The sequence below is a fragment of the Bombus vosnesenskii genome, unplaced genomic scaffold (genome assembly GCF_011952255.1).
Source record: "Bombus vosnesenskii isolate JDL3184/JDL3185 unplaced genomic scaffold, Bvos_JDL3184-5_v1.1 scf7180000016263, whole genome shotgun sequence".
NCBI classification, from domain to species: domain Eukaryota; kingdom Metazoa; phylum Arthropoda; class Insecta; order Hymenoptera; family Apidae; genus Bombus; species Bombus vosnesenskii.
In genome coordinates this window covers 754,940-767,360 of record NW_022884332.1, presented here as the reverse complement: position 1 = coordinate 767,360, position 12,421 = coordinate 754,940, and the positions used below count along the sequence as shown (strand labels likewise).

The 12,421-nt window shown below is 35.0% G+C and overlaps 1 protein-coding gene across 4 annotated transcripts in view; it reads left to right on the top strand.

The window, feature by feature from the left end:
* The window catches only part of LOC117242096 (BAI1-associated protein 3), a 123,320-nt gene that overhangs the window by 80,283 nt on the left and 30,616 nt on the right, over positions 1-12,421 (top strand). For all 4 annotated transcript variants that reach the window (XM_033508484.1, XM_033508485.1, XM_033508482.1 and 1 more), the window contains exon 4: positions 9,881-10,049. In XM_033508484.1, coding sequence (XP_033364375.1) covers positions 9,881-10,049 — 169 coding nt within the window. The remainder of the gene's footprint in view (positions 1-9,880; positions 10,050-12,421) is intronic.

Genomic DNA, 12,421 nt, shown 5'->3' with positions numbered 1-12,421 from the left:
TTTAAAATACGATTAACCCTGTTCATCCAGCTTTCCCTAGCTCCAATAAAACATCTCAACAAAGGAAGATTCACAATAAGACAAATCGAACGTATGTTCGACCAATGCTACACAACAATTCAATTCACTTTCTTTTTTACTTATTTCCACCAAGAAATATCCGAATATTTTTCTCATAGAAAAGCAGGAACTCATTCCAATGAAAGGTTTCCTGTACCGTCTTCGAAACTAACTAATCGGTTCTTATTCTTTTTCTTTTCGTTTTTCCTTTTCTTTCTTAAATCGATAGCAATCTTGAGAAAGAAACGGAAGACGGTAGAATAGAATTTTCTATCGCAGTTACTTGGCCAAGACAAATCTTCTGAAAAGATAGGGTAGAAGTAGCGAGGTAAGGGGACGATACACGATATAAACATCCTTCCTGACGTTAACAATCTACGAACCGGATACCAAAGTGCTGGCCATTGAGTTTACGACCACCGTTACCGAAGGCATAAATGACAGTAAAAATTGTAACAGTAAATTTTCACTGGGTCTCTCGATTTTGCCGTGGTATTCAAATTTTCAACGGTTCTCGTAACTCTAGCAATTTTCATCGTACTGGTTTTTTTAAACAAACTAGAAAACGACCCGCTTCGAATTTCCATCCTCGTAAAAATACTGCGTAACGTGTATGCGTGCGTTTGAAGCTGTACGATTACATATCTCGTGGACGATAGAGAAGATATACATATTGGGATGAAAAATAAATTTCTTGGCGGAAGGAGAAGGATAAGAATATAAATTAGGTGTTGGAGGAAAAATAACTGTAAAGGTACCTGCTTATGTTCTCTTTGATATAAACTCAACGACGATGGAAGATGCGGAAAAACGTAGAAGCCACCCGAAATTTGACTTTTATAAAGCAACTCTTCTGTTGGAAATAAAATTTTGGAAATATAAAATTACCATGGAATTATGATTTTACGTTTAATATATTTTAACGTTCAGATTTGTATTTTACACATTGACATCTTATAGATAAAAAGCATATAATTTGTATTTATGTTTTACAATTTTCAATTTATATTAATATTTCACGATTTACAGCTTATATTCGTATTTTATAATTCACGATCTCCATTCGTATTTTATAATTTTACGGTTTTGCTATTTATATTTTATAACAAGTACATTTTTTAAAGGCAATCGAAAATGCCAAAGGAAAGTTTAGACGAAAATGAAAAGTTCCACCCGTGTTATAAAAAATTGCCTGAAATATATCCAGAAAATATTCGAAAACAAAAGCTTATGTCAAAAATATCAATAGAGAAAGCACAACAAATTATAACATAGAAGCAAATTCACTATATAAAGATCGAATACAGAAGCAATTCGTAGCAATATTTATAATTATAAACGCCTGAAAAACGAACGCCATAGAAAATGAGAAAGAGCAATAAAAACTTTCCAGCGTGAAGTAGAACTACAAGGGAACAGAACTAGGAGAACAAAGTATCGCGAATAGCAGTGAATAACTCCTACATCTCCCCTCATACTGTCAGAAATCTTTTCAATTGAAGTGTCAACTCGATCTTATAAGGAAATGTCTCGGCACGAGAAAGGAAGTAAAAACTAAAAACAGAGTGAAAGAACGAAAGGGAATTGGAATGCCGGGAAGAAGCACGAAATTCATAGAGGAGCGTCAGACAGTGTCAGACTGGTCAAAGTGTCGTATACGTGGGAGCGTGATTCATACGGTGGAAATCGTATCTTTGGCGATGGAAACCGCGTTTCTGAGTCACGTATCATTTGTATCCCGGCGCCATGATGTTCCCCTTTGAACTTTATCGATACGTTTTACCTTCGCAGCGTTCTCGTTTCGCCAGGTTCCAGCAACAGATGCTGAGAAACGTCAAAGAAACTCGCGAAAGTAGGTACGAACGTAGAAACGGGAAGTGGAGGACACGGAGAGGAAGAGAAGAAAATGGCAAGCTCTAAGCTCTGCCGGTAAGCGTTCCCCGCATTGAAATTCCATTTTCGATGGAAGGGAAACCTCTTTGTGCAGTGCCACCGTCGAATAAATTAAATAAGCCGAGGCCGGAATGAAGGCAATGCCAGATTTATTCTTGTACGTCGAACGGCAACGCAATTTCGAGGCCACGCTTACACAGGGTCGAATAGTAGCGAACAGTGGCGAGGAATTCGTCTTAGATCGAGTTATGCTCGCTCCTTTTTAAGATTATGATCCTGGGAAGAGTGGCTGGTTTATTTGGAAGGGATGAGATTATGGTGCTGGTTGTTCGTTGAATGACTTAGCAAAGGGGAAATATCGTATTACAAGGTGGACCGTAAAAGAATTTGTTAGCTTTGTAAAATAAATCAGGATTGATGACGTTTAGAAGATTTATTAAGTCGTAATCGTCTAATTTTTGTCGCTAAATACGTTGAATTTGGAGTAAACGAGAGTATTTAAATTGAATTTCTTCTTTTACCAAATTAACACGTTCATTGTCACGAGAATCTTATATACTTTACGCGATATTATATCCTATTTGAGCACTTCCTTCTGACAACGTTATCCAAGCGATTCATATTGTTGAATATTTGATAATCCATGATAATCATATTTTAACTATTTTGAAAAATTTGGATCATCGGCGACCTTCGTAACACTCAACGTGTTAATTATAAATCGTTTAACGAAGGACATGTTCTTACATTTTTTGACAAATGTAAAGAGATACGCGATTTAGTAGCAAAAGTTCTATCGAGCATCGGTACTACTTCTACGACATTAATTTCAACGCCAATTACAGTGCAGCGACTAAAACGTAATGCCCTCGACAGAAATCAAGTTTAACCCTTTCAAGACTCACCGTCTAAACCCTTCGACACGCCCCAAGGCGAATTTTTATAAAGATTCCTTTAGATTATTACACTTTTATTTTAACAGATTATAACTCATTTTTCTCTGTCATCGCTAAAATTTATCGCCTCAGAATTACATATTCCATTTAAAAAATTATTTTTCTCATTAGATCGCTATACTTTCTACTCGCTTTATTAAATGATGCGCTTTCCTTCGTCACCGTTAAAATTCACCGCACCATACGAACAGAATTACATATGCCACTTTTAAAATTACATTCAAATTGTATTTCCTTTCTTGAAATTTTGGCGTACCATGGTTCGTATTATCATGCCCTTGCGCGCATTGTTAAAAAAGAATCCGTCTCGAAAGAGCTAAACGGGGGAATCGTCGGATTTACCGACAGTTTGCCACGGACGTTTATTAATATCCTGCTAGACGTAATACACAACAAGTTCGCTGTTTTGTATAAATTAGTGCAACAGGCCATGCTTAACGAGGTAAACGTCGCGTATTCCTCAAGCACGATATCGAGTGCCCGACTATCTTAACGAGGCCGGTGTTTCTTTTTCTCTTTCTCCATTTCCTTCGAAATTGTACGTTTCCTTCCTCTCGCGTCTCTTGTGTATCAAACGTGCATTCTGTTCTTCCACCGTATCTCTCTTCTTTTAGTTCTTACTTCTTCACCTTCCAATTTTCATTGTCCTTCGGTTCGAGTTTCTATTTTTTTTATCTCCTCGACCTTCCATTTAGTTCTACTTTGTTATGCTGTTTGCTTCGAGGAAGATAAGGTTTGCTCTTTTCTTCTTCTCTTACTCGATTCGTGAATGATGTGCTACCTCGTGAACGAAATGGAAGTTTTGGTTTTGTCGTAGATCGTATTCTTTGAACGAAAGATCCTTTTTCATAGAGAGCATCGGGAGAATTTTCTTTGATCTCCTTAATACCGGTAATTGGATTACTTATGAGAAATTTAAGAGTGCTAAATTCACAGAATACGCGTAAAAAATATGAATTATAAAAACATGAATTTTCATAAATATCCGCATTCTCTTGACAATGCTATACATCGATTTAAGCTTCGACTTTTTGTACATAGGAAACTAGAGATTTTGTTTTGTACAGATCGAATTACAAAGTTCATCAAATATTAGTCCGATAAGTGACGTCGTGTTATATGCTATTAGTCTCTAAAGAATTTTAGAGAAACTTCCAATGGATAGACTATGTGAAAGTTTGAGTATGTGAAAGTTTGATAGACACCAAGGAACTCCACTCAACACAGTGTATAAGCAATTTCCGGAAATCCTGTTGGAGTTCAACGAACTCTACTTAGTTTCTTTAAGCTGCAACAAATTAGGGGGGTTCGGTTGATTAAGTTGCCCTATAGGTACGAAAGTTCTGTTACTCTGATATCACGTGGCATATATTTGATGTTGAAAAGATGCTTGGTAGGAAGCAGACATTAAACCGACCTTAATTAGAAATTAATTGAGAGTAATTTTATTCTGATCTGAATTTTACCAAATGCAATTTACTAGTATTTCGTAATCTTCGATAAGACGTAGCATCACATGGACTGTGTAATACTCTGAAATAATTGAATTGTTTCATTTCATTCAATATTTCAATTGGATTCCAGACTCGAATACTGGAAAATTCCAGAAGTCCAATTTTAAATACTCTTACGGTTATTATCAACTGCTGTTCAATTTCCAAATGTAAGAAACTGAGTGTCGTATCTACTGTTCGATATTAGTTCAATAATTCAATTAATTAAATAATTGTTACATCATCTCAGACGATTATCTTCGATCTTTTAGGCTGCTGTTCCCACAAATAATTTCGTTCCATGGTTTACATCTTGTCTTCGGATATGAATGATCTTCTTTTCGGTTTAGAACGTGACTCAATTTAAAGTAAACGTTACACGTGTACTCTATTTTCTCTTTGTGTTCTAGTTCTCTTCTCTCTGGTCAAAGGATGACATTGATTTCGTAACAGGAGAAACGATCAAGTATTGCGTTCTAGCTTCTCGCCCACTTGTTACGTACAACGCTACGGTTTCATTGTCAAAGCATAGCGGGGTACACTAATACCGATGGCTTCCCTCTAAGAAAACGCTAGACCTTCCCTTTGATATCGCATTCGTCAACGTCAAGGATTTGATTTCGTCTGAAACAGAGTAAATTGCGACTTAAACGCATTCTGATTAAATTCTGTAACGTTAAGATCAAACACAAAGTCTATTAATTCCATTAGCTACAATTCACTTCTACGTTATTATCCTATTTCAAAGTTTCAAAAGGTGTGCCGTAGTTCGATGGGATTCTCGAATTACTTGTCGACATTTTCAAGCAAGTTATTGTACGAATTTTTGAAGATTTAAACATATTATTGCTTTGAAATATTACCGAAAGTTAAAGTTATTTAGTTTTGGAAAATTTGAATCCAACGAATCTTATCGTATATTTGAAGCGGCTTTGTGTCTTAATCCTAACGTTCCTTAATAGAAAATACCTGATAATTTGCTTTAACGCGATCTGAAACGCTATAAATTCGAATCAGACTGTAATAAATACTGGCCAAGCAACCATAAATCCGCCAGGTTGTACAACCCTTACGCGAACGCTGCACAATAATGTGTTTCTTGAATAACGTGTTGCTAGATCGATCGTTGCACCCTAACGAAATCGTTTAACCATTTAACGTACCTATCGATAACGAGTCAACGAACCAAGATGTTATAAAACTATTTACAGTCTACGATACAAATATTTTCAGAGTGAAAAGACAGTACGAATACCAAATAAATAATACAGCATAGTTTGTATAACAAATATATAAATATTCGAGACTCACGAGTGTGAAAAAGATCGAAAGATTAGAATTAGTGGATTTGGAAGAAAAAGCGTAGATTTTTTCTTCAGCTATCAGAGCAACTTGTATTTATAGTAAAAATGATGACTTGTTTCGTACCTCTGAAGATTTCAAAGGAACGAAGCTTTCATCTCCTTTATCCTCGATTTATTTTTACAAAGATAACACAATAATGAAACAAGATAACTCGATCGTAACGAGGTTCGACATGGATTCGGCAAAGGAAAGCAGAAAAGCTGCTTTTAGGAAGAAAATAGCTGGGTTTAAGTAGGGCTTAGAGGAGGACGAGAGTAGAAGTAGATAAAGAAAGTGCTAGAAAATTCAAGAAAAGACAACCAGTATCCACTAACATTCGCTCGAATTTAGACGCTATAGGTGTACTTCCAATGGTGTACGAGGGTAAAAAAAGAATTAAAAAGTAGAAAGACGCGAGAAATTATACAGAAAAGTTCGAAATGGTAAACAGGAAATACTTTTCGGAAAATACTCTGGCCAGGATAACAATACAGCACGTTATTGATTGAAATTCTATCACCGTTATATGAAAATATACAATTTCAATAATTTATTAATTTAATTTAATTGTAATAAAATTGAACTGTATATATCGTATGAATCATTGCTGAAGTTTATTTCAAAACATTACGTAATTTTTAACTTGCGTCCATTCAAACGAATATCACATGCATGTCGTAAAATTATGAGGCGAATCGGGGCTGATATGTATGCAGTGAACATGTCAACACATTCGAGATTAATGACCCGGCATGTGTCAGTTAATACTTCAACCCTACAGCCGATAAATTTCACATGTGGATCACGAGCAGACGTTTGTACTATCAGCCAGTTCTTACGTAATAACTAGGGAAATCATATGGTTACAGGACAGAATTGTAGAATAAAGAGGTTTCAAAACTTGTGAAATAGAAATACAATAATCCTCTTTGGTTTATGTTTTAAAAACACTCGACAAAATTATTTTAAAGTATTCGATAAAATAATATCGAGCCAGATCGAAGATTATTACAAATATTTTTTTACATTTACACATTTCAGATTACACATTATGATATATCGTTTGCAATAAATATCATTCGTTCGTTCATTCGTAACAATCATGACGTATAAATTAATCCAAAACTTCGCAGTAATGATTCCTACGAGACCTAATGAGATTCCTATCAGATTCGTACGAGACGTAATTCTCCTACAATTTATTACAATTGCAGAAACGTAACAGAGAATTCCGAGGACTATCCTGTGATATGTTAAACCGAACGATATTTCTCGCAAAGTTGAAAGGAATATCGATTCTATTTCGTTGACTCGCAGCGACGATGCACGAGAGGAAACTTCTCGTTTTCGTATCAGCCAAGTCCAAGTGGAACGCTCCTGCGGGACACGGAGCGTGGCGTGGCTTCTTTCGGATTTAAATTAGATCCGAGACGACCCGCAGATCCTTCAGACGCGTCAAATACACGCTCGCTTAACGTACTTTCATCTGCATATTTTTCATTTCGCTATTTTCTCCGGATCCCTTCGCATCCCTCTGTTCAACCGCCCAACCGGTGTCGCTCAATGGGGACGCTTTATTGTTCCTAAGAAAGCTATTCTTTGCCCCCTTTTCGTGGATTATTGCGTCGAATAATCCCTGTATTACAGTTTCGGGGAATTTTTGATATTTTGAAACGACATCTGTGAAAATACAATCATGGTCGAGTTTGAAGGGACGACAAACTGTTACCTTGCATGAATAAATACATTAGATTGTGTAATATACGATAAATATCGTGATACTTCAGAACTCAGTTTGAAACAATGGAAGATATAACAATAAGAGTTTTGCGAAAAAGAGAACGAAGAACTTATTATATTTATATATATCTAATATAAGATATATATTATCGTTAAAAGAAATAATGGAACACGTTACGATAAGAGTTTTATAAAAGTGGAATGGAAAACTTGGCAGAAACGTGGAAAATAATTTTAGGATTTCAGAGAAATGAAATTATTTTCATTTAATAACGAAAGAATTACACTTCTTATGAGTTGATTTGACATTTTATTCGTATAATCGAAAAATCGCGGACGAAATTATATCGACGAGAGTAAAATAAGCGATGTATGCTTTATGACAAAAATTAAGAAAAATGTTAAAATTGTATGAAAAATTGCGAAGTGCATAGAACGCATGCATTAATTTAAAATATCAAGCGTACGCCGGAAGCGAGATTTAAATTCAGCGTTAATGGAATACGAAAATTAACGCCACACCTGTTGACTTTACTGGAGATTCTGCTATTAGCTCGAAATGTGTGAAACACACGAACTAACCCTTCCAATGCAGTGGCTAGACCATTAGGTACGATACGATAGCTTTATCGAGGATAAAATTAGGTATCATTTAATTATTGCCTACGAGACGAATTAAAATCGTTTAATATTATCCCATACTATTATCACAATTTAATAAATTTGTATCGTAATGTATACATGATCGATAAAATATCCATCGTGGAAATGATCGCTTTCTTCGATGTGTTTTTACCTTATGTGACATGTGGTATGTATATATGTGCATTGTGTATGAGCCTATATGGAAATATCATAACCATGCTTGGTCTTTAAAAAATGCATTAAACCACTACAATCTACTAATTCTTTATCGGAGAAGATTTTTAAAGTTCCTACTTTAACATCTAGTTCAGTTACGTTTTATTCGACTGGAACTCGTAACAAATGAAAAGAACAAAATAAATAAGCAGCAGATTTTTGTGTCACTTCAATTCATTACGAATAAAAATTCTCCAATAAATAATTTATACAAAGGATAAAAAGTACGTTATTATCAGACTACGGATTTTTACGCATTTGTGGAAAATTTGAAAATACAAACATCCATGAGATGCATATAATGTGTAGAAAATATAGGAAATATCGAAAGTATAATATTTAGTAGCTGAGACAATTTTGTATTTTATGATTTTATGATTTTAATACGAATTTCCACAAATATTTGCACATGAGACGCAAATACGTGTATCGGTATCCTGAAAGAAGCAAATCAGATACGTCGTTTACGATTTGTACTTCCGCTAACGAAAAGGAAGTTCAATTTCCAGAGAAATTTTCACCGAGAATCACGGATGCCTTTCAAAATGGCAATTTTCAAATTGCACCGTGTTTCGTTGCGTCGTCCTCGTTCACACGAAGCGCCGTACATTGATTAAAAAAAGGCACAGTGCGAAAAGAGAAGGCGAAAAAAAAACATGGAACACCTCGACTGATCGATATTACTGCAACGACGCAAAACTCAGCGCACACGTAAGTGCGAGGAAAAAATGAACGGAATTACGTGCATGCGACTGCGATGATTAGGCATCGAATTCTCCTTGAACGATCACCGCGATCATTGTCGACTTTTCATTGAAACTTGAAAGCAGCACTCGTTGTTTCTCGCAAAATGATCGACACATAATTCTTTGCCCTTATAATATTTTTTTATAATTTTATATTCTATAATTTTCTTTACTATTTAATTTGTACTTTACAATTTGTCCAGCTGGACATTCGGTAAATTTTTCTAGCTTAATTGCTAAATAACATGTTCATGGCTACCCTCAGCGGGATGCCATCTTCGAGTTTGTCTATTTTATTCCTTTAGTAAGGTGTTAGTGGTGTGTTTTCTCTTTAGGTGTTATAATGTCTCGGATTTTTAAATTTCATATTAATCATTTTTTAAAGTATTTAACGAATTTGAGGTATTATCGTACATTATCATTATATAATTAAAAATAATAACTTGAAGATCCTTGAAAATAGCAGTAATTATCGTGAATATTTTGAAGATTTGATAAATATATATGTATATATTTTGTTAATAAATTTATTTGGATCGAAAGACGTATCTGAATCTGAAATAACGTAGCAAACGATTTGACAGATTATTCCATATAAGTTTCGAAAGACACGCGATATCTATTATATCATTAGAAAGAATCGCTATAAATTTCCACTAAAGCTCGGGAAAAAAATTTAAGTATTTTCGGTAGCATCAACTTTTTGTCAGACACTCTATCTATATACGTTATGATACGCAACGAAGAAGCAACAAGTGACGAGAATGAAACGTAATTGATCTTGCAGGGTTCAAGAGACAGACGGCTCTTTCTTCGAAAGTTTCACCGCGTTATCTTGGAGACAGGAAAATCGAAGGCTCATGGTCCTTCAAGAAGTAGAGGCCAGGGCCAAGGAACCGCCTCCCCCGTCCAGAGACACCAGCTTGACGCAAACTTATCGTTTCACCAAAAAAGAGGTGAGCTCTCTCTTACAAATAATGGTTATTTCATTAATCCTGAGTCGGAAGTAAATTAGATTAAGTTTTAGTAGAAAGAAATTAAATTAAATATGCGAAATCGATTAAATTCGTTGGAAGTAAGTCAGAAATGAATCTGTATAAATTAACAGAAAAATAATGAATAATTTAACACGTTGATTGCCGTGTGAATTTTATATACTTTGCCATGAGAGCCGTATCTTAATCATAGCATTTAACTTTTACGAAATCGCGCAATTTTTCTCTGGAAGTGTTATATAAGTCGCTGACAATGTTGGAAACTTTCCACTTCAAGAAATTTATCTTCCTTTAATCGTCCTAACCGATGATACCGTTGACCGTCGTGACAATCAACGTGTTAATCTTCAATTTAAACCACCACATTTTTATACGTGGATATATAAAGAAGATTTAAAAGAATCAACACATTGCAATTATTAAAAAATATTAGAATGATTTTTCTTAGAAGCGTGTTTACTTTGTTAAAACTGCAATCGTGAGAATGAAAAGGAAAAGTTAAGCACAGAGAGCAACGTTTAAAGAAAGGACAAGTTTATCCTCTGTTTTAGAGTAGGCCGCGTTGTCTGTAATTCTGCAAGTTTACCAGACGAAACATAACGAGTGTAAGTTTCCGGTTTTCGCCGTAGTGTCAGCAATATGAAAGTGACGCGCTATATGGCCTGTTTTGGTGAATGCAAAAGCTTCTAACCATTCGCTATCGTTTAAACGCGAGATAGAGTTGTTAACTGCTTTCAGTCGACGTAATGCAAGCAGCTGCGCGTCGAATTTAATCACACTTTAAACAATACACTTTCGTGCTTGAAGTTAACCATGCGACGAGGAACATGAAAACATGGTAACGTGTCAAAACACAATCTTGTGTATAAATCCATATGCATACGGAGTAAGGTAGATCCATTAAAAATTAGAAACGTGTAATATTTGATCTCTAAACAATTTTTACACGTACAACGAACACACGTCATTTTGATAATTTTGCTTATTTTGATAACAAAGTCGATATCGTGATCGGAAGTCTTGTTTTCGTGACGTTTCATGCGATAGCGTTTTATTTTGGTAGAAAAGAAAAGTAGAAAATTCGATTTTTGTTTTCTCAAAGACTTTCTTTTCTTCGAGACTCGATCATAACCAGACTAATACAATTTTATCGCGAGACGTAACGAAAGAAAGAAACCTCCAATCTTTTATATAAACTGTTACAAACTTCTTCTATAAATTTCTGTATGAAATTTCTTCGAATGCGTAGCCAGAGAATGGGAAAAAGAACGAGTATGTACACTTTACAAAATGAAACGTTCGATCGATCAACCATTCCGGTCCTTTAATTTTCTGTACCTCAATGTGCAATTTCATTTTACTGTTATCATTGAAACTACCGGAATAATTAAAATAACCAATTAGTAATTTTTCAATATATGGATACACAAGGTTATTTTTCCCTCTTTCGCTAAATATTATTTTAATATTAATTGTCTTCAATTCCCTCGGTACAAATTTAGACTTTAATCATAGCTAGCTGTTAACCAAATCCTATATTTTCTTACAAATTAAATCTTTGCGTGCGTAACTATCAGTATGTAATCCCCCCAAGATCTTAAATTGTGAAATATAATACTAACAATCACGATCGAGCCTTTATATACTTCAAGAAAATAGCTGTTCCTCGATTTTACTTGCTATACTTTTACTTACTATCGCGAGTATACCGCTTTGTTCGCAACGTTCGCATAGTGATGCATTTTGTCATCTATCATGGTGGTTACGGTATGCGCAAATCGCATGCGATTCGGTAATTATATTTCCTTTGAAATATTATGCGTGCTGGTCAATCGAAATGACGGACAGCCGCTTTAACGATATCGCCTGTTTAACATTTGTTTATCCCACCAGCGATCCGCAATTTCATGATTGCACTTCCAAGAAATCTCGATATTTCGCATAAGATACCGGCAACAGACACGACAATCCTCAATCAGAATGTCCATTAAGTGGTTGAGATAATCCTTTCTATTTTTATCGTTCCTGCGTTATCCTTGTTTTCACTGAATTAATTTGAATTAATCGAAATTCATTTAATTTAAAACATTGAACGAATATGAATCATATTGTTATATCATTAAGGGGCCAGATTTTGGTTTCGCTCGGTTTATGCAAATTAATCCTATTCTCTTCCTCTTTTTTCATTAACATTAAAATCGGCGATTTGCAGAAAACGGTGAATACAGTGTTGTTCGCCTCTGTGACAACCTAATTATAATATCGATCGATCAATCCGATTGAATTTATTTGACAAATGCAATATTAATTCCGCATTTATATGCAACCGCACA